The 26,092-nt window shown below is 44.5% G+C and overlaps 1 protein-coding gene across 1 annotated transcript in view; it reads left to right on the top strand.

The window, feature by feature from the left end:
- The first annotated feature begins 2,088 nt into the window (after positions 1–2,088).
- DCDC2 (doublecortin domain containing 2) overlaps positions 2,089–26,092 on the top strand; it is a 56,539-nt gene continuing 32,535 nt past the window's right edge. The window contains exons 1-6 of the mRNA XM_026048481.1: positions 2,089–2,381; positions 5,831–5,882; positions 20,356–20,432; positions 20,536–20,667; positions 24,751–24,897; positions 25,847–25,901. Of these exons, the coding sequence (XP_025904266.1) occupies positions 2,089–2,381; positions 5,831–5,882; positions 20,356–20,432; positions 20,536–20,667; positions 24,751–24,897; positions 25,847–25,901 (756 nt within the window). The remainder of the gene's footprint in view (positions 2,382–5,830; positions 5,883–20,355; positions 20,433–20,535; positions 20,668–24,750; positions 24,898–25,846; positions 25,902–26,092) is intronic.

The following is a 26,092-nucleotide window of genomic DNA, read 5'->3' as shown; positions in this document are numbered from 1 at the left end:
GAGGTAAGATAAAAGGAAAGGAAAAATTCCTGCCATGACATGTGTTGAAATCTGTTTAGAAAAATGATGATTATCACACATTAAACCATTCCAGGTAGGAACATCCAGAGCAGCTTTGGCCATACAAGAAGCATTGGGGAAAACGGACTGTTCAGTTTTACTTCAGTGCATTTTCCAATCATTTGCTGTGAGGTTTGGCCACCCAAGGTGTGGCAAGGGTCCAGTGCAGGGAAAGCCTTTGTGTCTCGTTATGCAGCTTTCTGGACAGAGCAAAGCAGACAGCATTCGAAAGTAGGGCTGGGAGTCATATTTTGACCGTGGCTAACTATTTTCAAGAAGAAGAAAACTGATTTATAGTCAGAATTTGTTCAGATAAGTGAAAAACTTATCTGTTTGTTATGTAAGCTCCTAAGATGCATGCAAGTTTGATTTTTATATTTTTTAATAGTCGGAGCAGATGAAATATACTTTGGTGGGCAGTATCCAGAATTACTTCCTATACTTCGGAGAATCTAGAGATCATCTTTGGCTGAAAATGATTGGGGAAAATGCCGTGTCAAGTGGATCATTTGCTCACCAATAGTTTAAGGTGAATTGTGTCAGGCTGACACAATCGTCTGTTTCTCAGAGACATGTATGGGAGTCTGATGATCATGGTAGAAATTACATGTAGTCCTTAAAATGCTAATTGCTTTATTATATATGTTATATAATATAAACTATGTCAAAATATGGGAAGTATTTGATTTACCCACAGAAGAATGCAAAACTAACCTAATTTGACTTTATGTTCTTTGAAGGTTTGAATCACATTTAATATATTTCTACTATTTTCTGTTTTTCTGTTTTTATTTTTTATTTTTTTTGTAAAAAATAAAATGATATCCAGGGATATCCTTGTGCTTTTAGTTCATGGTGTATTTTGAATTTGAACTTGCTTTAGGGGAGCAAGTCACCTCTGAATCTGCTCAGCTGAGGTTGCCTGAGGGAACTGCATGCCTGGCTCAGCTCTGCAGCTGGGACACCAGCTCTTGCAATATATCCCAGAGCCGTAAGAGAGCAAGATGTATCGGACTTGGAAAAGCTTTATTTACTGCTTCAGGGATACTGATAACAGTGAATTCAGCGAGATACCGGCGTTATGAAGCTCAGCTTTGCGTTAGCCTCCAGTTATGACGGTTCGGATAGTCTGAAGGGGGCGAGCACCCTCAGTGGCCATTGCCCCCTGCTCACGGCGGCGCGACCCTGCTTTGCCCCTTCCCGCCACCATGTCGGATCCCATCCTGGTCCTGGCCCCCCCTGGGTCACCATGGCAACGGCGGGACCAAACGGCGCCTGGCTGGCCCTGGGAGCCCCAGCGGGGTCGGGCTGGTGGACGAGGAGCTGCTGGGGTTGGGGCGGGAAGGCGAGCGAGTCTCGCTCCGCTCCTGGCTCAGGTGCGGGCTCCCCGCGCCGCTTCCCGCAGGGCCCTGTGCCGCTCTCCCGGCCGCTGGGCCCTGCTCTGCTCTCCTTCCTTCCCCAGCAGCGGCCTGGTGAATAATTGAGCAGCGCTGGTGCTGGCCGGGCCGAGGCTGCCCGCGAGGTCCTGCTTGGCTGGGCAGGGGCAGGCGGCGCCGCAGTGGGATAAGGTTTCCAGAGGAAACCAGCGGCGGGAGAGGCAGGCTGCCTTCCCCATGGCAAAGCCCGAGGATAAGGAGTTTACGGGGAGCTTATGGGTGTGCTGCGGTTGCCGTCGCCTGTGGCTGCTGGCTGCTCTCCCCCATGCCATGCTTTTCGGCGTGGGTCGGCCGCGCTAACGTGCCCGCGCAGCCGGGAGCGCCGCGGCCAGGTTGCCAAGGAGGAGCCTCCAGGGAGGCTGAGCAGCGCCCTGGGGGAAGCCCTGGGGAGGCTGAGATCCCTCCCCGCTGCCGCCGGCTCCCTCCTTTCCCGGCTGGAGGTGGGCCCTGGTGCGGAGGCGCTGCCGTGGGTGTTGATGCCGCATGCGGGTGGGCAGTGGCCGAGTGGAGGCGAGAGGGGCGCTCAGGCGGGAACCTTCTCCCGAACAGGCCGGTGCCGGCGCAGCGAGGAGGAGGCCGGAGGGCGCCGAGCATGAGCGGCGCTGGCGCCAAGGGCTCGTGCCTCTCGCAGCCCACGGTGAAGAGCGTGCTGGTGTACCGCAATGGGGACCCCTTCTTCCCGGGACGCCGCATCGTCGTCCACGAGAAGAAGGTGTCCAACTTCGAGGTCTTCCTGAAGGAGGTGACAGGCGGCGTGAAGGCGCCCTTTGGAGCCGTGCGTAACATCTACACGCCCCGCGGCGGGCACCGCATCCGGCAGCTGCAGGAGCTTCAGAGCGGCGAGCAGTATGTGGCCGGCGGCAGAGAAGCCTTCAAGAAGCTCAAGTGAGTCGCTTAAAGAGTAACAGAAATAAACGGAACCCGAGGGTCGGGATTTGCAGAGTACTTTTGCCAAGGCAAAGGGAAAAAAAAATGGAAAAAATAAGAAGAAGGAATAGCCATAGAAAGGCTGTCATTGCCCTCTGTTGTGTAGTGCCAGCTCCTTGACGTGGCTCTGTGGGGGAGAAGCAGCCCTTTAACCCCAAGGCCCTACCATACGTGTGGCGACGCTGCGTGTGCTGCTTAACTGAGGGGCAGGTGTCCGTATGCAGGGCTGTTTGGGAGAAAGCCCCAGGAAAGGGGAGTGCTGACAGGGCCAGCGAGCCTGGGGATTTAATTGCCAGCAGTTCCTGTCTTGGTTATTTTAGAAAAATCTGTCATATTCAACCAGCTCTCTGGTTTCCATCCCTTCTGTTCGTTTCAGGTAGGTATGCAGGCTTTTTAAGAGCACAGTCACTGGGTCCCTTCTGTTAATTAAAAGATGACAAATTACTTTCTTTTCCCTGCCCTGACACCAAGAAATACACTGAAGCTCTCATTTTTCCAGGGAGTGACTGGGAAAATGCTGTGGAGGTTTGGACTGTTGTGTTTGCTTCCCCAGCGCCCGTAAACATGATTCTTAGTTTTGGCAGTGAATTCCACTGTCCAGATCGTCTTGTCACATATTTCACTTGGTCTTTGTCATGCCTTTTTTTTTTTTTCCTGTAACATATTAAAAAAAAAAAATCTCAAACTAGGAATTCCTTTCTGTGTGCAGCTGAAACCCCACCATGATCAAACCTCCCTCCTTTTAATCATGTCAAGTCTACATTTTCCAGGCTGAAATTCTCAGAATAATGAGCAGGATCTCTACCAGCAATCTTTCCACTTTTGTCACAATCTGTTCCTAAAGATTTATTGAAGTGTCTCACACTTAAGTGGCAAAGCTGGGAGAAGGATGGCAGGATAAATATAACCCCCTTTCTGTATTCTCTTCCGTGTCAAATGTATTACTCAACTTCCAAGAAAAATCTACTGTACCTTTTGTTATTAAATTCTCCAATTCTGTGAATACCTTAAAGTTGTTATATAACTATTAGCAAATCATGTTTCACCTCCATACATATGTTTTACGTTCACCACAAAGGCTAAAAGCTATTAAACATGTGGTTCTAGCGTGTCTCACATAAAGAATTGGAGACTCTGGATTTTTTGGGGGGTGAAAAAGGCTTTTTTTTGTTGTTGTTGTGATTTCATCAACACTTTTATGGTCATGAATATACAACAAGATACCTCAGAATTTGGAAGTCAATAAAGAGAATACTTAAAGAAATGGTGACCTAAAGCACCTGGTAAAAGCAGGCTATTTTAGGGAGGGGTAGGGGGAATGAACTGACTAACTCAAGACCTGTGGCATTTGTATATTCTGACTCATGATTCTCCTCTGTGTTTATGGACTGCTGTACACTTGGACAAGGGTTTTTTCAGCATTATTTTAAGACAGGCTGAAGGGTTTAATGTCGGTCATGTTCTTATCTCAGTCATAGATGGTATGCAGAGGGGAGATGAGGGAGACTTCTTGTCCAGAAAGGTCAGAAGAAAAGAGATGTCAACTAGAGAGTTTCTGGAAGGAACCGAGAGCAGAGAAGAGCAAGAGCAAAATGCCTGTGCTTGTGTATGTGTCACAGAAAAGGGCAGAGCAGTCAAGGGGAACCAGAGCTTCTGTCACAGAGGGGCTGACTCTGATCTTGGAGCACCACAAGATTTGTAGCTTCCTTACAGCTTTGCTGCAGTGATGCTTGTTGAGGATTGCAGTGATACTCTAGGTGAAGCTGGGGACGTGCTGGGGACGTGATGACTGGCAGTGTACGGGCACGGAGGGAGCTTTGAAGCAAAAGCGGAAACTGAGGGTGCCATCATTCCAGTTCAAGTAGTGCGTTTGTTTCTTCACAGACACCTTAGACTGAAAACTGAATCTTTTTATTCCCTGTAGGAAGAACTCCCTTGTAGGAGATGAACTTTAGTCATCCCAAGCCCTCAGTTTTAAAGGCAGGAGGTGTTTAATACTGAGTGTATGTAGGCAACATAAACAGCTGAAATGTTTAACTGAAAAAAATAAGAATTAGCATTTGAAAAATTCTGCTTTTAGAAAAATAAGCAGGAACTTTCTTTGAAAGAAGAATGAAGTCATTGGAACTTTTTGCAAAATAAAACAAGCTTCCTAGCTTGTTTTGTCTTTTATTAGCCTGCCAAGTGAGTACAAACTGATTTTGGCATGTGTATGTGCAGGGAGGTTTGAGATCTTGTAGTTCCTGCACTTATCAGTGATAGAGTTCTATGAAAACTGTAAAAGCTTAAGAAGTTTGTGGTATTGAAGGCAAAATTAATATTTTTTTTTCATCACACTTTCTTAAAGATAGCAACTTTTTCAGCGTGCTTACCCAGGATAAGTCTTTGGTCCTATTTGAACCTTTTAGATTTGTGGAAGATGTTCTCAAGTGAAGACCCAGATCTTTTTATAGGGAATTTAGACCTGTTACTGTAGATTTGCTTCTTCTTGGTCACTTTCCACAGTTCTCCTGACAATAATGCAGAGACACCTCCAGAGCAAGGACCTCCAGTCAACACTCAACCATACATCCTGCAGCCACTTACCTCCCTGGGCGTTTCTTTCTTTTCAGTTTTGCAGTCTGTAAGGCTTCTGTATTTTGGTTCCAGGAGAACTTGGTCCTCCTTGCATGGAGAAGCTGCAAAGGTGTTTGTTTGTTTGCCTGGGCCATTTGTGTGTTCCCCTTTGGCGTTTGGCAGGAGGTGCTGAAGGTGCCGCTCTGCAGAGATGTGAGTGCTCGTTAAGGAGCCTTCTCCAACAGCAGTGCAGATGTGGGAAGAAGAGCAGGCCTGGGCCCATCTCCAGCTGCTGAGAGCTGGTGTTCATGAGCAGACCCACTGACGCGGCAGCCAGTGGTGCTGGCTGACACTGTTGCATCTTAGCTGTGAAAAAACAGTTTTCAGGTGTGTCTGAGTCTTCTTGAAATGTACCTGTACATGGATCCTTTGAAAAAACAAGCCACTGCTCAGCATAGGTATGGAGGAAGGCTTTAAATGTGTTGGGGGAAACCAAGAGGCTGGATGATGACCTTGGAAACTCTGGTAAGTCGATGCTGTGCTGAGATTTATTCGTCAGCCTCGGTAGCTCGTCGGCTTCTCCCTGAGAACTGGGTCCCTGAGGGTCTGTTCCAGGCACCAGACACTTGAAGTCTCCCCCATCTTCTGTATGAGTCCAGAGGCCTGACTTACAGATGTGTAATACAATTATCCTCATTCACTAAAATCTTCAGTTAGGCATGATAAAATCTTAGTGAGACATGACACATTTTCCAAGCTTCAAGTGACAAAAAGAAAAAAAAAGGATAAAATATTCATATTGAGTAAATTACGTGCTATTATAAATAAGTAATACTGTTTTCCTTCCACAGCTATTTGGACATAGGAGAAACAAAGAAGAAACCTGTAGAGGTCAATAATGAGGTAAGATGTTTGAAATGTTTAAGGAATAAGCTTACTGTGAATAATACTGGCATCCCTGCATTTATGTCTGAAATTCTTGGGTTTTATGTTTATTATGTTCAAAAATAATAAAATTATCTAGTAGTCTGAACATAGTATTTCAATGATTATTACTCTGATGGTTCTGACATTGATGAACTGGTTGTTTTCATCTCAGCTTTCTAAATTACGATGTCCAGTGCTAAACTTTCCAAAAATAAAATCTTGTGTTGTTGTCATTGGGGATATTCATAAACCTAAGGTTTTTTTTTTTTCATGCAGGAAAAAAAAAAAAAGTGATGGAAATGTAGAACATGATTTTCAATGGAGAACTTTGTCCATAAACATTCAAATTTATGTTTCAGAAAACCTAATGTCTGCATTTGTGTGGGACATACGACATTATTTTTACAATTTTATTCTGTATATAAATAGATCTGATTATGGGCAAAGTTTGCATTACAGCTTCTGCCTGGACCTCGCAGTTTTTCCCTTCCCTCTGGTTCGTACTTTCATGCCATATTTCTAGCAATTTAATAGTTTGTGCAATAGTGTCTTTGGATGCAGGCATATTAAAATACCCTCAAAACTGAACAGGCCGAGTGCCATAATGACATTTGATGCTGCTATCTATTTATTCAGAGGTTATAAGATATGACTCAAGAAGTAGCTGCTAAAGTTGTTCATAACTTTGTAATATGTATTTTTTTAATGAGCACCATCAACAGGCAGACCAAACCCAACAGGAATTCTGAGATTTAATTTGCTATTGCATGCATGAACTGAGCTTGCTGTAAAATTGATTTTTTGCTTATGTAGGTATTCATCTGACTAGAACATTGGAGGAGGTAGTTTGGTGTAGCCATTCATGTCTGTTGTTTTGACGCTTTCTTTTCACAAGGGAAAGAAAATAATTAAAAAAAAAAAGAAATTAAACCCTGATAAGGCAGCAGCCTTATACTCGATTCCCGAGGTGTGTATAAAATGGAGCAACATACTTACACATATGTGAAAATCTCCAGCTGTCGAAGTTTTCCTATATTGCCTTTTATCCCTAAATTCAATTTTTGTCCTTCAGGATTTTCTTATTCTGGTTCTGATTGTGTTCAGATCTGAATTTGTAAATCTAGCTGATACTAGTTACAAAGATGTTGCAAAGTGAGCAGAGATTTGAATAATTCATCTCAGCTTGAACTGTGATCCACGTAAGAGATAATAATTACTTCTGAGATGAGAGGTTTGTATACATGCACTGTTCCACTTAGCTGAACTTAGCACTTTTAAAGCAGAATTCTGAACAACAACCACATTGGTCTTTATGATTTTTCTGAACCCCTGGATATGCAGGTTGCATTGTATTTTATGCTAAAGCAATGTCTTGGTTAAAAGGAAAGTGATTCTTGCATATCCAGAAAGAGGAAAAGGGATCATGGAAAAATTGTTTCTGATTCTCTCTGAAAATACAGTGGATTGCACTCACTGTGCTGTGCAATTTCCATTAACAAAGTTGTGCAGTGGGACTAATTCCATATAAGCTTTGCTGAAAGGATGGTTCTCTTCATGGTAGGCTCCTAACCAAATATTCCCTGCTGATATCGATTGCTGGTGCTTGCTACTTAGAGCACAGTTTCAAGGGAGCTCCTGGGGCGGCCCCCTGCCCATGGCCCCGGCCCCTAAGCGTGAACTGCCCTTCCTCTGAGTGTGACCCTGAGAAGGGGCGACCACAGAGGGAAGGGGCTCGTGCCCCGGTGCTCCGTAGGGCTGGCGGCGCTCAGAATTCAGCAGGGGCTTCTCCTTGGCCAGGGATGGAGGTGCTCTTGGGGCTGCTAGCTCTGGCTTGCCCTAGGCCAAGCCCTGGGCACATGTGGATCCTGCGTTGGCTGTGGCAACAGTGATTTTGATGTTCTGTGCTCCGTAGTGCTGTTCAACAAGGATCTGGTGGCTTGAAACAGCATGGTAACAATATCTGAAAAAGTCATGCCAAGGGTTAAAGATATCATACTTAAGCACAAGGCGAGGAATGCTGGATTTATGAAGTACTCTTCCTACTTGGGCATTTCCAACTGCTGAGGGTTTCTCCATGTTAAGTTTCTTACCAGGATGACAATTGCAAATGCCTATTTCTGTGTCTGATTAATGAAGAGAGAGGCAAAAGGAAGAAAAACACACTCCGCAGCTGTCTGTAGGTATATTGTGCATCTCATGCAGCAGTAGCTTTTCCTTTGTATTAGTTAAACTGCCAAATGTTTGACATCTGCTTTTGGGAGAACTTTCATGTTGTTCTTTGAATGTCTTCTCAATTACCTCAAATCTCCATATAACCAGAAGGCTGGTGTCAAATTAAAACAGGAAAGAATTCCTGTTGAAGATATGGTGTAAATATAGTGACCTACATTCAGAAAGAAGAGTAGATGAAAAAATACAAAGCCTGAGTTTCTTGTTCAACTCCTCTCACTTTTCTCATGGAGTGACAAAATGAAGTAAGTGATCATCAGATTTTTTTTTTCTCTTCTGTACCAAAATCTGTGTCTGTGAGTCTTACTTTGCAAGGAAATCTTCCTGAGCGAGAATTGAAGGGATAATTTTTTGTTTCATGGATTCTGAGGACTAGCCTAAAGTTCTTCTTTAACGTCCACGCTTGTAGGGTGACAGGATGTAACATTTGGGGAGAGAGCCTGTCCCTGGCAGAAGGGGTGCTCACTGTCTCTGTTGTGCCCTGCTTCAGGGTGAGCTGGGGCTGGGTGAATGCCCTGTTGCAGTGGGCCCGCGGGATGCACCCTGTCTTGCCCCACAGCCAGGGACTCGCAGTGCCCCACAGCCAGGGACTCGCAGCTGCTGAGACAGCAAGGAGGGCAGCCTGGTGGAAGCCTTCGTCAAGAGGCTCTTCATTTAAGTACACTGCTGAGTGCAGCAATGAACGTAATAGGTAATACGGTGTAATTCATTAAACTCTACACGTCTATTTAATGTGGAGGTGGAAACGCAAATGCTGTGATGGCTCTAAGAAAGGTCAGCAGTGGAGTAGTTTGGGAAGACACCTTACTTCTGGCTACAAAGACAGATTTACAGATGAAAACCTATAGCACTCAAATGCCATTGCAATGTCAGCAGTTGACTTTATGCTGCTCTGTCTCCAGCGAGAGATGGGTCTGGGGAAAGGGGTGATACCTGTGGCCCAAGAGGAGGGTCAGGGCACTTAAGTGGGGCAGTGTGAGCAAGCTTCCACTTCTGCTTTGCTCTAGTGTTTCAACTGCACGTAACAGCTTTCTTTTTTTCTTTAAAATACGGAGAGTTGTAAAAATAGTTGCAATATTGCAATAATAACAATGCTGCTATGAGCTTCCAAAGTGATTATAGTCTTGACCTGTGAGGCCTGACCATCAATTAGAATTTTGTCTGAAAAAGAAACTATTAGAAAAGCCTTTAGTCACTGTGCTACTCATCATAAATCATGAGGGTCTTGACCTAAATCATCTCACATAATATTTCTAGTAGTGTGACTAGTTTAAGACACTTTCTGGATTTTGAAGTCTAATAATTTACTGGTCTAAGGCCTCTAAGTGACTAAAATAAATGGGTCAAATATTGAGCTAATTGAAAACAGCTTTTAATGCACTTCATGGAAATCACTGGTGTACCCCAGCCACAGACTTGAACTAATACTCCATTTTTTAAAGTTTGTTTTGCAATATACTGCCCCAAAGTCCCTTATCTTCTAGGTGAAGTTTTCTATATGGAACATGTCCGTATAGATGGATGAGCAAGGGAGGACCACAATGACATCTTACTACTGCGTAGTTTCTGATAGCAACTATAGTTGGTTATATTGGTATAGTTTCTGATAGAAGAAAAGCAGGGGACAGTGATACCCAACATTTGCTAAATGTGTCTAAGCAGCCAGAGCTTCAGCAGTGTCTTAGTTTGCTGTTTGTGGTTCATTATTGTCAGTGCTCATTGGCTTTGGTAGACTTTGACCCATTCCTAGGGCAGTGAAGTAGGTGGGATGCTGCTTAATTTGCCAAAATGCCAGTGGTGGCTGCGGTGCCTCAACAGTCAGTGGATTTCAAGGACTATTTGATGCCTTGACACCTCCTCGATCCTTCTCAGAATGTCCTGCTTGTGCATGTGGTAAAGAGAACAGTAAGAGAAAGTGGACAACCGTGCATAAAAAAATAAGGGATTTTGGGAATCCTGGGAATCCCAGGAAAAATCTGCAAGGTCCTTGAGGTCTGAGAGCGCCTCTCTGTCCCTTCCTCCTGCAGCCTGTGCGGCTGCGCTCTGCAGCAGCAGCAGTTCTGGGGGAGCCCTTGGGCCTCACGCTGCGGCAGCCCCGCAGCGCGGGCAGGTTTATCTAGTCCAAGCTTTTTTCTGTCACGACAACGCTTGTCCCTTTCCCTTCGGTTCTGCGGCTCATCCCGGCAGAGGAGCAGCAGCGGGTCCCGCGCTGCGGCGCGGTGCTGGTCGAGGGCTGAGCAAGGAGGGCTGAGGCCCGCTACCCAGCAAGGGGATGGTTCTCCAGTGCCGGTTTTGTGCCTTCTGCTCCCAGCTAATGCCCCCAACTTGTCACATCCCTTTGTAGTGTGGACCTTGTGGGGGATGAGTGAGGGTGGGGAGTGAGGGAGGGATTTCCATCTGCTATCTTCTTTCAGCCAGAGGTAGCAGTAAGGATAAGAGAAGGCACTTGTCCCGAAAGCACGAGAGCCCTATGCCAGTTTCAGCCAACAGCAGCCAGGCTCCAGGCTGTTTTAAGCTCTTGGTAGACCCCTCACACTCTAAATACTTGTCTCCCTCTGTCTCTCTTTTTTTTTTTTTTTTAAATACTAATATTCCTTGATAGGGAAAGGAGTAAAAATATTTCATCCTGACTCAGGCTGATGTTTGGTACAAAATCCTCAGGTATATCTTTATCATATCTGTCTTTCACGTCTTTCGACAGCTGAGCTGCTTTCTTTGAAAAAGACAAGCTCCCCTTTATAGCGAAGGGGATCTGCAAGTACAAATGTGTTTTACATGATGTGCTGAAGTAAACTAACAAATCTCTTGAGGAAGTGTGGGCCAACATAGTTACCATTTGTTTGTTATAAGCTTATTTGTTTGTAAAAGGTACATTGCTTTGTGAGTACAACGTGTGAAGTCTGGACGTTTGTATTTCTGTAGGCACTCTCTGTGATCCAGATGACCTCTCCCTGCAAACTCGGGAAGGTTTCAGTGTCATTTATGACAATTACTTCTTCTGTCTGCATCCTTTAAGTGCTTCGTGGTTGCAATGCAGTGGGGTCTCTGTTCATCTGTGGATAGTGATTGTGTTAATTTGTAAAAATTGAGTTTAAACTTTATGATGGTGTCTCAATTCCTCAAATGATTGTAATATATATTGGATATACCTGGTCCTTAGCATGCTTGCACGTTTTTTCCAAATATATTTTTATGAAAAATCCCATATTCATAATCATTGCGTGCATTTCAAACCTTGTGTTTACCTTGTCTGAAAAATAACATACCTGTCTAATCATGAGAAGAATTGCCTTTGTTTAATGAGTGACTGGTTGAGTCACTTGAACTTTTTCTATCTAAATCGTTCATTCATATTTTCTCTATAGAAGACATAATTTTATGATGCCGAGGAAGTACATTAAAATATCTTAGAAATGATCCCAGAATGTGCAAATTACAGAGATTTGGTTCCAAGAGGATCTAATTCTCACAGAAGTGAATTTTTCCTAAGAATCAGAAACACATAAACACATTTTGTGCTATCTCAAAATTTCTTTACAATACAATCCTTTACTCTAGCATAATGGTACATTTGGGAATTAAATATGTATAAAACTTCACTTTTTATTCCTGTGCCTATATACAAAAAAACACCCTTTTGTTACTCCGTGTCTGACCAACTTGATTTCTTTTATGCTTTGTGTCAGAGACTGAATAAGGAATTCTTAATTTCCTGATGCTGAATTCTAGTGTGGATGTAGTATAGAGAACACGAATATCAACTCAGAAAGCTTTGAAAAAAGTGCTGTCCATCCTCACTGTGCCGAGCAACATCTCGGTAGCAGGTACGTTTTGTGTGGCACTGTTTGGTGTTTGGTGTCCTGGTAACATAATGAGCACAACACAGACACAGACCACAGTTACTCCTCCCGAGTGCTCCTAATTTAGTACCGGGAGGATTCAGAGAAGAGCTGACCAGACATCCAGTTAAAACATCAGCTCGGTCTCTTTTTCTACTGTGAATTCAGAGAGCTGCAGTTTGCATAGCTGTGTATATCTGAATTGTATAATTCTGGCTGTTTTGGTTAAGGGCTTGCTTGCTTGCGGATAGATTTAGCGGATTTAGGAGCAAGAGAAGGACTTGTAGAGACTTTGGTTTAGGCCCTGGAGACTCCTTGGTCTATTTTGAGTTTGATGTGAAACTTGAAAGTCAGTTTCTTTCCCGTAGTTAGCATGGCTGCCTGGTTTTGCAAGGTAACTGCCCTCTTTTTATATTTGAAAAGGGTAGGAGAAGGGGCCGAGACAAAAGTACTGCAGTCAGGTGTGTTGGTCTTGTTGCTGCATGTTAGATCTACTTACTGGAAACATTAACAAATTTTACATTTGATTAAAAACTATGGATTTTTTTTTTGTTTGTTTTTCAGAGATTGCTCCTTGTTCTTCAGCTGTCACTTCTCACAGGTTCAGTTTTCTGATCATCCCCAAAGGCCAGAGACTTCTTTTCGGTTTGCCTGCATGTAAGGGGCTTGGGGAGACTGCACGTATCAGGAGAGGTAAAAATGGTTAGAACTGGCCAGCTGTGTCAGTGACAGAGCACCGGGATCCATTTTGCTTGAATAAAATCTGCATTATGGATCCCATTATTGTGTGCCTTGTAAGTATTGCAGGGTAAAGCACTGTGCTACCTGGAGAGGAACTCTGAGATGCTTAGGGGTCCAGAAGCAGTACGGATATGGTATATTTTGGAGCACTGCGCAAAGTAATTCCTGGGCAGGGCAGGCTGTGCCCCTCTGCTTCTAAGAGGTGCCAGTGAAGCTGTTCTGATCTACCCGAGCTGGAGCTCTCGCCCCTAACCCAGTGCCAAGACATAAGAGAGATATTGAGCGAAACATTCTTCTTTCCAGAAGTTAGCTACATAGGGCAAGACTTATCCCCTAGATGCGCGGGGAATATAATTCACTTAAACTGGCTTAAAGGGAGAGAGGTTTACTCTGCAGGTAAACAGAGCGACCCCAGCTGTTGCTTTTGGAAGAGAGTGGCCTGAAACACTTGGGAGTTTCAGAGGAGCCTGGCTGCCTGCAGGACTCGTTGAATGCGTACGGAGCGGGTCCTTGGGGCGCAGGTTGTTTCTGGCTCCTCTGGGCGCCGGGGCAGGAGTTTCGGAGGCAGCTCACGCGGGTCGGCTCCTGCGCAGGGCCACCGCGCGGCCCGGCACCCACCGAGCGCTGCGTGGGGCTCACACCGAGCCTTACGTCAGGCTCTACAAAACTGCCTCCTTTCTGTGAGGTGGGTGAAGGAAAAGGTTTCCCGGAGCTGTTACAGGCTTGTAAGGAACTTTTATCTGTGTAATTTCCTTATGATCACTGACCCTTGAACATTCCTTTCTTTCACATCACAGGATGGCCGTGGTGTACGGAAATGGGGTTGCGGTTCTCTCGATCCCAGCTCTACCCTAAGGGAATGCAAATATTTGTTCTCAATTTTCCTGGGCACATTGATTAACAAACAGGCCGTTGTAACAAACTGGCCCAGGCATGGCTCATTGCATGAGCTGATAAGTTTGGTATGTGACATTGTGCTGAAATAGTTCAGACTTGAAGAGGTTAGCTATAAAGTGGCGTGGGCAACGAGCGAGATGTTAGCAGCGCTTCAGACTGTATTAACACAGCAGTAAGAAAGGCCAGTTCTTAAGCCAGCGTAAATCAAATCAGCATTATATGCACAGAGCAGCTGGTTCAGGGAGGTTAGGTTTTTGGGTATTGCTTTGCTGCCGTCCCGAATGACTTTATAAAACCCTGTAAATCATGCAGCTCTTAATTTGCCCCTTTCTATGGGAGGTAGCAATGCGTTCCTGCTGAGAAAAGGAAATAGGAATATCTTTTCTTAGCTATGGATATCTAACTGTGTCTTCATGGCAACCTGGGAAGGGACTGCCAGACTTTGTGTTTAACAAAGTCAACAATTATTCAATGAAAAGACAAGCCAAGAGCATCATTTTTCTATTTTTAGCTATCCCCAAGTACCTAAAAATGGCATTAGAAGCTAAATATGCAACGTGATGCGTGCAGAAGGCAAACAGTTTCACGAGGGGTGCACATTTCTGGTGCAGGAGGTTTGATTCTGCATCCCGCTGGGAACCTGACGCCAGCCCTGGCCATCCAGCGGGGGCTGCGTCACGCGCCGGCTCTGTCCTGCTTTCTACATTTACATGGGATGTGCCAAACGTCCAGCGTAGCATTCATAGTGCCAGGAATTTCAAACACACTGGTCAGCAAACAGCTGCGTGTCAGCACAAAGACATGTGCACTGTTTGGCTGCATCTTTGTGTTTTATGTATTTTATCTGGCATGAAGACCAGAGGAATCTTTGGGCTCTAACCGACCTGTTTGCAGTGAGCACAGCCCTGGGCCCGCGGGAGATGCAGCTTGCTCCCAATTCCAGCCGAGGAGTTACGTTCTCCACCCTTTTCTAGTTAATACATTTATGAAGAAGGAAGTAAAAGCCATTCTCTGTTACCTGTGTGCTACAGACAAGCCACTCTTCATTATCTGTGTATTACAAATGGTGTGGGATATTGCCTTAGCGTTGCTGAAAGTCCTGTTGTGAGCAGCCTCACTCACTGATTTCTCTCTGTATTGCCCTGCGCCTCCGTGTCTTCCCAGTGCAACATCTATGTGAGCTGGAAGCATCATCTGAACAACTGATCTGGATCCTTCTTGTGACTGCCAAACCCAGCCCTAATGTCTGAAAGAAGAAAGCAGAATGACTTAGGAATGGAGAACAGAGCTTAGTTTTAGTTAATCTTCAGCCTTTCAAAGGGCCAGCTGAGCATCAACATGAAAGATACTTTTGTGTGCAAATAAAATTACTGTATTTTGTACATATGTAGGTGTGTACATATTGATGTATAAACATATATACAAATATATATCTATGTATAAATGCATATACACACTGTTTTTACAAATACATACACTCTTGTGTGTATGTGTATACACACATGCACTAATTTACATTGATTTTCATGCAAAAACTGTACTTGTGGATATATGTGTATACATATATATATGTGTGTATGTGTCTATATATTTAAAAATAGTGTATGAGAGATGTGGCTTAAATGCTGACTTTTTTTTTTTTTTTTTTTTTTGTCAACAGTCAGCAGTGGAAGACGTAAGTACCTAACGTAGACCATGTTGTGTGTTATATGTGTTGGCTGTGTGTTGTGTATGTTGGCTTAATTTTGTGAAAAATTAGCATATTTTAGAGCATAAGGGAAAACTTTGTGCAAAATGTTGTTACAAAGGCACTGATTCCAGTCTGCCTGGTGGCTGCTTTCACATGGGTGTTGGGCCAGAGAGCACTCCAAGGAATGGGAGCCAAACCCAAAAGCTTGGCCCCGAGAGAGAGACTGCGAAAAGCATCCTGAAATTCAGGTGTTTACAGAGGTCTCGAGCAGTGCAGATGGTCATCTCAGCTCTCAGAGCATGCCCTGTGCTGGGTTTGGCTTAATTTTAATTAATTTTAGCTTCTTGGGTTTTTCCAGGCCTGCTTGCATGGGTTATGTCACAAGTGGTGACTCTCTGGAATCAAGAAGATTCCAGATTGGTGTGGGAAACACCAATTTCTGTACAGACCAGGAAGGTGAAAATAGTTGTGGCTGCAGGTGCCAGTGATGCCAGGGTCTGTCTCCCAACATGTTATGGCTACCATTGCCTTTCAAATTCCAATTGGATGAATTGCCTCCAGCTTCCTTGATGTTGCCTTTGGAGTTTCAGCTGGTGCCAGGATCTTTCCTGCGCTCTCTGAATGTCCTGCATGGCTCCTGTGATACCTCAGACGAGTATCTCATCACACGTTGTGAAATTCTGGCAACACTTGCCAGGAGGAGGAGGAAGCTGCGCTTAAGAGAAGGGTCTTTGGAAACCTACTGAAAAGTTGCAACATTTCCAGATAAAATCATAATGGGGCCAGACCCCTGATTGATGCAAATCTGCTTACGATTGCTGACGTAAATAGGAAAATATTGATTTACATTAGCTGAGAGTCTGGCTGGTGGAATTAAAAGAAAATAAAGGATTTAGGCTCTAGTGATGCTGATCCCTTAATGTAAGCACAGACTTTCACCCAAGACGGCATCTTTGTTAATGTGTAACCGAGGAGTGCCCCAGGGTCGGGCCTGTGCAGTCCCTGGGCCCGGTGCTGCCTCCCACCCCTGCAATCCGGGCACACTCGTGTGCCCTTTAATTAAATCCTGCATTAGCCCTTCCACTTGTGAGCCTTGGCCTGAGTGCCTGTGCTTCAAAGGAATATATTGATTTGTATGAGTTGAGCAGTTGGCCTTTTCTTACCGTGTACTTCTGTGCATTGAAGTTGTGCTTTAGAAAACAAGCTGTCGTCATAGCCATGAATACTTCAACACTGGCCAGGAAAAGTTGTTCTAAATAATATGGGGGATTAACTTAAAGGCTGTGCCAGGAAAAAAAATGAACAGGACAGTTGGGATTAATGGTAGGAATGATGTATAAGGCTTTTAGGATTTTCTTTTTTTTTCTTTTTTTTTTTTTTTTTTAAAATTATATAGAAATTCCCACCCTATTTTTAATACTGAGTAGGCCATATTACTGGTACATATTTTTAATACGTGGTAGGCTGAAGTAGCTTGGGTGCCTTGTGCTGCAGTTTGTGCTGTTGTGCTTGGAGAGCTCGATAGCTGGTGCTGCTGTCAAAACCTGTGAGGAGCCTCCAGGAGCTGCGGCCTGGGCGCCATGGGACAAGACATCACCGTGCTCTGCGTGGCCTTGCCAGCTATGAAACCAAAGGGGTTGTGCACAGCTCATTCGGAGCACCCTTGGGTGCCTTAGCAGGGATGGCCCTCTGCTTCCCTCTCTCTCTGTCTCTCTCTCTCTATGTCTCTCTCTGTCTCTCTCTCTCTTTTCTTTAAATCTATATTCTACTTTCCTGTCTCCTATCTCGAGGACGAATCAGCGTCCTTGTGCCCTGGCTGAATATCATGAGCTTGTCTTTCCTCAGGTCCCTGAAGCTGCTCAGGTGTAAAAGGCGCCTTCAAAAGACGGGCAGCCCCAAGGAAATTAGTGCTCTCTCCTCTTCCAGACAAACGAGGGCAGCCGAAACATCTGCCTAGGAGCCTGTGGGAGCTCGGAGGAAAGATGTGGCTCGTTTGCCCCTGTTCTCCCCACAAGGCGTAGCAAAGAGCTGCTGCTTCTGCACCAGCGCGGCCCAGGGTCCATCTAACTCAGTTTGGGCCATGCTGGTCCTAGCCCCAGGAACTGAGGCCTCCCCTGTGTAGCGTGTTAGATACCTGTGTGGTGCCTTAAGCAAGTTAATATTGTCCCAGCCCTCTCAGCATTTCTGCAGGATGATTTTTGTGCCAGTGCGTTGGCAAATGTCACACTAACATACTCCTTTTACCTTTAAGTATAGGAGGCAAGTTTGAGTTGAGTAGTAGGCTTAGCAAAACAGCAGGGGGTTATATGGTGCTCTGGTTTAGGCTGTGTTAAAATAGAAAACTATGAAGCCTCTGCCTGTGTTTGCTCCAGCTTGCAGTCCCCCGCTGCCTGCTTATTTAAGATCAGAGCTGTCTTGTTTTCCAGGTAGGCCAGAGAAAGCTGCCTGAAATAGTAATGACTCTTTGAAGGAGCAACGCACGCGACAGGCTCACAGGCTGGTGCCACCACATCTGTTATTGGCAGAAATCCCAACCTGGGAATAATGAGCGAGCCCTCGGTGTCTGTTTGGGCTTCTCATTTCCTCGTGGAGCCCGTGATTGGGCTGAGTGCAATAACACGGTGGCCTTCTGAGGTGCCTGCATCAGAATTATTGGTTTCATCAGCTCGGGGAGCAACTGGATAATTGGGCACACCTGGGACTATCCTGAAGGGCTTCCTTAGGCTTAGAGAACATTTTCTAGCTGACCTTGATGAAGTGTGGGTCATTGAAAGCCAAGTGATGCAGACTGGATCAGAGCACTTGGCTTTGTGGCCTGTTTAGAGTTCCTGAGAGCTTGGGCTTACCAGTTGCAGAAGGGAGCCCCAGGGGTGGAGAAAGCATCAAGTTGTCTAAAAGTGATGCAAGGGTTTTCTCATGGGGCACACGGTGCTGTAGGTGAGCATCAAGCCCCAAGATACTTGCAGGAGATTTACCCACATATTTTCCACCTTCTGATGCGTAAGTGACTGCTTCTTGGGGCTTTCTCGGCAAATTTTAGCATGCCCTGTGCTCAGCTTGCATCTCATCATCTAAATTAAATGTGTTTAGCTCTATATTTTTGAAACAGCTAAGGCTTTATAATGCCTTAGTCAGCATGCTCCCGCAGTCTAATTTCTTAGACATTGCAATCATAAACGCGTCATTTATTGTGAAATAAAAATAGCGTATCTTTAAACATGATTCACATGGTTTTAGCTACTTGGTCGTCCTCAGCTGGCCAGGAGCTGCATAGCTCTGTAAAGCCTCGTGTATCTTGATAGGCTTGTGCCCATACAGGCAAGATTTTGAGATTCACTCACAGTGATGCAACAAAGAGCTTGGGTTTGTGTTGAGGAAATCGAGTAGGTCGCTGAAAGAAGCGCTAGCGAAGCCCAGAGGGGTCAGGGTTTGTGGAAGATTCTCCCGACTGTCCTGTGTTGAGGATCCTTGCCGCGGGTCTCCTTTGCTGCTGCTTCTGGGCGCTCCGACGTCGTTGTGTCCTGTGTGTGCTTGCTGCAGGAGGGATCGTCATGGGAGTATCGGCTGGCAGAAGAAGAATTTTCCATGGGTGTCTTGCATGGCAGAGGGGAAATAGAGGCCTTGCTGGCAGCAAGCAGGAAAGCACATCTAGTGTGGCCCTGTCCCCTCCTGAGGGGCAGCGTGGCAGAACAGCCGGCCGGGAACCGGGTGACGCCTTCCTGGTTCTTCCCCTTTGCTCTGGAGCGCTTGGGTCAAGTGTTGGCTTCTCTGGCATTAGCGTGGGGATAATTCCAGGCAGGCCAGTGCCAAGTGCTTTGAGGTTCACTGGTGAAAGCCCTGTGTACAAGCATGTTATTAAAAGGGCTAGCAGTCCATCTCCTCTCTTCTAAAGCCTCTAAATGTAGTGGTTGGGATCTAATGAGGAAAATCTATTCCGGTGTTTTAATCATTTTCCTTCTGCTGCCTCATACCTTCCCATACTCTTCCTTCGCTGGAGATCTTCCAAACCCGCCTGGATGCCACCCTGTGCCCCCTGCTCTGGGTGTCCCTGATGCAGCAGGGGGCTTGGACTGGTTGATCCCTAGAGGTCCCTTCCAACCTCAGCCAACCTGTGATTCTGTGACATTTACCTGGCTGCTCTCCTTCCCTTGAGGTGCCTGTGCGTGAAGGAACGCCAGTGTTGTTTTTGTTCTGTTGGTTGTGTCTATCCCTAAAAGATGTAGTTTATCCCCACACAATTTATGTGCCTGATATAGAAGCTGCTGTATGAGGTTCTTTGTGTTATGTGGGAAGTCAGATCTGATTATTTTAGTAAGTACTTTTAGCCTTAGAGTTTGGAATTTCTAATAGATCCAGGACCTCTTGGTTTTCTCTCAGTCTATACAAGGGAATGATCCAGAAAGCAGTTCTGTCAGTGCTAAATTAATTTGTATGAAAACCCATGATTTAAAGCTGTGGAGCCCAGAGCCTCTCCCCTCCCTTTTTTTTTCTAAATTGAAATGGGAGTTATTGATTAAATCAGCACAAACTATAATAAAACTGCAAGACATCACACCATTATACTGCTTTACACATGTATTTTAAAGCACGTGTCTGGCTGTGCATGCCAGTATTTAGTCCTCTGAGCTTTTATAGCCTTTAGTAGGAATGTTACTACTGATTTGTTGATGCACGTGCTGTGACTTGTGGCGGTTTGTGATTGATCCCTTATATTGATTTGCCAATTTTGGTGAGTTCTTACAGTTTGAGGGTCTTTTTTTCCTTCATTGTAATTTGAGGCAGTGTTTGTAAATGGAACAGGGAAACGCAGCTAGGCAGCATCGCATGACTTTCTGTTCAGTACAAATATAAGAGCATCAGTGCCGAGCAACCCAGTCCGTCTCATCAGAGCATCCATTCAAAAGAGTACAGAGGATACTGCTGCACATTAGGTAGCCTGTATTTTATTCTGATGTTTGCACATGTGCAGTTCACCTCCCTTGTGAGTCATTCCTCTAAAATGAGGGTCGCACCGACCAGTCTTTTAAAACGTGGCTCCCCTTTGTCCTCGCAGGTGAAGCCCGTCACTCACAGCAGAATCAACGTGTCGGCGCGGTTTCGAAAGCCCCTTCAGGAGCCCTGCACTATTTTGTAAGTAGAATTTGTGGTTAGGGAACTGCCTGGTGTTCTCTTGTCCTCAGGTGAGTTTGGCTTAAAGTGCTCCTCCAAATTATTTAACTTTGCTTTATTTCAGCCTGATTGCTAATGGAGACCTTATCAGCCCCGTAGTGCGCCTCCTCATTCCCAGGAAAACGCTGAATCAGTGGGATCACATTCTCGAAATGGTTACAGAAAAAGTTACCCTCAGAAGCGGAGCCGTACACAGGTATCGGGGAGTTCAGTATTCGTAAGGTACATTTCGTGTGTAGAGTCATGTGCCTAAATTTTCAAAAGCTGGTATGGGGAATCCTTCCTGCTGCATAGGACATTTCAATATAAGAAAAAAAATCACCAAGGAATGGAAATCCAAAGAAACGTTGACTTCGAAGTGTTTCATTTTAACTGTGGTCAGAATAAAATAAATGAACACTGAGGTCAAACAAAATGAAAGTTTTTATTCAGAAAATATATCAACAATAGATACAATCCGTGTTACCTTTAAATTTGACAGTTTTTCTATTCATTGGGGCAAACAAGCCCAGAGAAGATGTTTTAGACCCTTTGGTGGTTTGAAGACCTGTGCTCTGATGTGCACGTGCTCTGCCGGCAACGGGCTCAGCCTCTCATCAGGACCAGGCCCAAAGTTACCGCTTGGGACTTGCCCCTTCCAGTGTCTTCGCTGGTCTCAGTTCTTGTCACATCCCAGAGATTGAAGACCAGCCCTTGCATAGTTTTCAGTCATGTAAGGCCTTAAAACATAAAGTGAACACTCTACAAGAAGATCTATCCACATGTCGACTGTGGCAGGTTTCAGAGCTCGGGCGGGCTGCCAAGGTGCCTCCCGACACGCTCCGGACACCCCGGTGCTTCCCGGTGCAGAGGGTGACACAGGACCCCGTTCCGCCCATGGAGAAGCACTTCCCCCAGGGAATCGCTCTCTGTGGCTCGCTGCAGGTCCGAGGCAGAGCCTGCAGCACCTGTCCCAAATCAGTGCAAACCAGATAAACTCCCTCAGTTCTTCTTACTGCTTTCTGTGAGCGATCCAGTCCGTAAAAGGTTAAGGGAAGGTTGTCTCTTGCCCACCAGCTTTCATCTCATTTTATTCTCTCGCAGCCCCACACCCCTTTGCTCATCCTGGTGGGTTATTTAGCACTTGTGCTTACAGTAAAGCAAAACTAAATGTGTGTTGATGCTTTCTGCATCTGCTGCTTAGCTTGGGTAGTTCTGAAGTGATTCGAGTCATGGCTGCTTACAACAAACCAATGCTTTCTGTTCCTGGGTTGCTTAGGAATTCAAAAACCTTTCATGTTTGATTCTCATTACTTGATATCACTCTTTGGTGAAACGGAATGATGTACATGGAAACATCATTCTATACAAAGTTAGGATTGCTCTTGAGAAGCGCTCTTCGGTGTTTATTTTTTTCCTTTTAAAAGCAAGATAACGTACATGACACTTTGAATTATTTAATGTTTTCCATTTCTGGTTTCCTATTAACCCAGTTTTCATTTTCTTTCTTTTAAAAAACTAAGAATACATATTAAATATGCTGGTAAAGCGATCACTGTTCTTTAATAAGTTACACATTAATTGCTGGGGTTTACTGAAACTCAGTGAGCATTAGAGGAGATCCCACAAGCCCACTGATGCTGGGAAGATATGATCTCTCAATAACCAAAGAAGAATGGAATTACAGGAACTTACAGGGCGTACACAGCATTTTTTTTATTATTTTCCATGCCATTAGATGACATACAAAGCTGCCAAACTTTTCATAACTTCACATGTGGCTTTCTGTGTTGTTGTTGAACCTATTGATCCTTCCCCATTAGAGCTGGGGTAGGAGGAGGTAGGAGAGAGCAGACAGCAAGAAAATAGCCCTTCTGCTTGTCAGATTGTGCATGGGGCTGGCGTGCAGCAACCTGGTCGGCTGGTACCTGGAGCCTGGAAGCCAAGGAGCAGAAGCAGCTGCCTGAACAGGCAAGCAGGGTTGGGGGGACGCTGGTCTGAGTGGTGCCCTCGTTGCCTCCTGCCTCAGCCTGTTTGGTTTCATTGATTTGGCTGCCACTTTTTGGCTAGAATGCAGGAGGCAAAGTGGAAACCCACTGATGTCCCACAGAATAAGCCCTAGATCATTGCCCAGTGACCAGAAAATACCAGCCAGGAGAATATGAGAGAGTGCACGTGGTCTCACTGTGGCCAAATGGTAGGTGGAAGGCTTCAGTCACAAGCCTGTGTGGTGCTTCTTAAGTCATTAATAATAAATTACTTGTTTGAAGTTGCATTGTTAAATGTGTTTTTAGACTCTCTTTCATCTTCAGTGGCAGATTATGTTTGATTGAGTTATTATGGTTATTATTTTCAGGGAGAAAAGTATAACCTGAGACGGCTAGATATTTGTCCATAAAGTTTTCAGGTGTTACATTAGGCAATTTTTGTGCTTTAGAACATAGATGAAGTGAAGGATGAGTTACAAAAACCCCAAATGCATGTATGCATGTATGCATGTATGCATGTATGCATGTATGCATACATGTATGTGTAGCCAGTAGAAATATGTAATACAGTTCTTAAACCTCAGTGTGCTGATCTGCCTGGGGGAGCAGAATTGTAAAGCAATCTAGCAAAACAGTGAGATTAACTCAGCAATGGGCTTTATGCTGACTTTGGATTGCTTCTTTTATCATCACTGTTTGGCTGTAGCTGATGGCATCTCTGTGGTAGGGAAACATAAATTGCCTTTTGAATTGCTGGCGTGCCTGTGAAAGGTTTGCTCGGAAAAGAAAATATGAGTATCACAGAGGAGAGCATGAGAGCTTGCAAACTTCTATGCAAGGGAGCTGCAACATGACCAAGAGTTTCCAAAGGCTTACAGTTCTCCTTGGTGAGCTTTCAGTCTTTGCACAGAGAAGACCAAGATGTTTCCGTAAGGGAGGGTGTACCTAGGAAACCACGATGCACAAAGAGGTGGACTTTTGGAAAACAAACAAACAAACACACAAAGAAACAACTTTTGTTGCGCGGTTGAACGTGGGAACAGGTTGCCCCGAGAGAGGCTGCGGAGCCTCCGTCCTTGGAGGCCGTCGGAAGGCAGCTGGACTCAGCCCCGAGCAATCTGCTCCCGCTTTGGGCACAGAGGGGCTGCACTAAGCGGCTGCCAGAGCTCCCTGCCTGCCTCAGCCTGCGGCCACTGATGGGCCTGTTGGCTGCACATCTGCTTCTTCTGTATTTATCGTCACCACTGCGCGTCGGAATGGGAGAGGTGGCATTTTCTCTGTGAAACTGAAAAAAATCTGCACCTTGCAACCCAGGGGTGTTCTCAGGGCAGGATTTTCTTCCTTGCAGGTTCACTGCATAGATCCAAGTAGCATTTTATATCTCCTTGAGTTTCGTTGAAATTTATGAATAACACATAGTTACTCCTCTAGAAATACATTTAAGATGGCCATTCAGCAATTCTCTATGTAAAGGACTTAAGTGCAAAAGTGTTAATGTTGCTTTTTTTTTAATAAATTAACTATAACTGCTGTTGCACTTTGAAATGTGTCTCATAGGAAAAAGCCTGTTTATGATTCCTCCTTCCTCATTGTTATGATTGGCCTTAAACAAAGTCACAATCTTGACAGTGAAGTGATGGGGACAACACAGAAATCCCCAGATCCCTAATGTGTTCCCTCCTTCTCAGTAAATACATACAGAGTATGAACAGAAATGGTCGTGGTAAAAATCTGCCCAGTGTAAGAGACATAATAATTTTTGATATTGTAGATGTTTAAGATGCCCAGATTATTGCTTTAATATTCTAATACATTTCCTGCTACTCTCAGCTTTACCCCACCAGGTAGAGCCAAGCTCAAACCCTTTGCTCTGTGCTACATAGCTATATAAACCCAACTTTGTGTCAGTGTTGGATGGTCTGAGGGCCCTTGTTCTTCCCGGGTTACTGATGAGTGCCCAGAGCACCCATGGGAGTAGGAACTTGGCGAGAGTGAGGCTGAGAACCCAACGGGTCAGGGAAAAGATGTTAAAGATTGTCCAAGTACAGGAAGTAATTTGTTCTTCATACTTAGCTTAGAACTGAGGAGGGTTTTTCTATGTGATAAATTGCTTTATCTTTTATTAGTTTTATGTGAATGTGATTGAGATGTGCTTTTTTCCTATGTTTTCTCTTGTCTGTACAACGAGTGGACAAGGTATGACAGCCACTGCACTTCACTGGGGTTCAAGCTGAGACATTCAAAATGATGCAGTGGGTTTGGATTAATGGAGAGCTAACATTTATTATATTAAATATTTTCATGTTTTCCAGACTCTACACTTTAGATGGAAAACTTGTTCAGAGCGGATCAGAGCTGGAGAATGGACAGTTTTATGTTGCAGTGGGCAGAGACAAATTTAAGAAGCTGCCATATGGTGACCTCCTGTTCAGCAAATCTACGATCAGAAAGCCTCAGGGGTAAGTTCTGTGTATGTGCAATACACTTGTCACATACCTGTGTGTGTGTCAGCATGCTTGCAAAGTGCAAAATCATTACCCTAAGAATGTTCATAAGGGAGGGAAGGAGGGATGGATGGATGGCTTGGTACAAATGCATAACTTCATCAACAGCGTTGAGCAAATTGGCATAGAAATCTGTGACAAAAGAGAAAATGGAAATTGAAAAGACTACTTCACCCCATAAACATGGCATTCATTCTGTATCATGAAACTAATACCAGAAGAAGGTTTTTTTGGACTTGGCTTCATTTGTTTATCCATGGATATAAAAGGAGGTAGCTGAATGAGATTAAGTATCTCCAGCAATCTGCTTCTGCTGTTGTTTTGTATTTTTTAATGGAATACATACCCCTTAAACAGCGTTTTATTTGTGTCTTTTTTTTGTAGGACAGCTTTATTGCATAATAGATTCTTAAATAAGGTCTCTGTTGGGAGAAACTTGGGCTCCTAATATCTTTGGAGAGACCTGACAATGAGACAATGTGGATAACTTAAAATAGTTTAGAAAACATTTGCAAGAAAAGACAGTGAAAAACATTGCCCAAGCATTGCTCACCAGATAAGATTAACTGACAGAGATGCACTGAAATTTGGTGGGTCAAAGTGTTTTCATTTTAATAGTTGTCAAGGTCTTTCACATAGTAATTCACTGACTACTGTTCTGAGGTCATCCATTATTTACAATATGGATGAATTGGAGGAATTTATGCATTTGTTTGAATTCCTCCAACTATATATAAATGCATAACCAGCTCAGTGGTTATGCATTTATATATAGCCTAGTGAACAAAACCAAGTGCTCTTTAGTAAAACTGCAATGGATAGCTGACATGATGCCGCCTTCAAGATGCACAGTATCTATGATAGTGACAGTATACAAATTCTAAGATCTGACTTATTTCTACAGTTCCAAAGCTTCCTCGCTACCTCCTATTGTGGGATCTCGAAAATCTAAAGGGAGTGTAAGTATCAAATACCTTAATAAAGTTTGTTTCTAGCTTCTCTTAATTCCAACAGATGGAAAGCCACTGTCCTTGGGGTTTTAATTAAGCCTGAGGAGAGAAAATACACAGCCACCTGGTGGTATGCTTATTATTGCTTGATGAATCTGTAGCTGTTTGCAGTGTCAATTAGACAAAAGCAATTCAGGAAA

Source organism: Nothoprocta perdicaria, unplaced genomic scaffold, assembly GCF_003342845.1.
Source record: "Nothoprocta perdicaria isolate Ctin4 unplaced genomic scaffold, notPer1 scaffold_542, whole genome shotgun sequence".
NCBI classification, from domain to species: domain Eukaryota; kingdom Metazoa; phylum Chordata; class Aves; order Tinamiformes; family Tinamidae; genus Nothoprocta; species Nothoprocta perdicaria.
The sequence above is the reverse complement of the archived record's forward strand: the minus strand, read 5'-3'. Positions and strand labels throughout refer to the sequence as shown.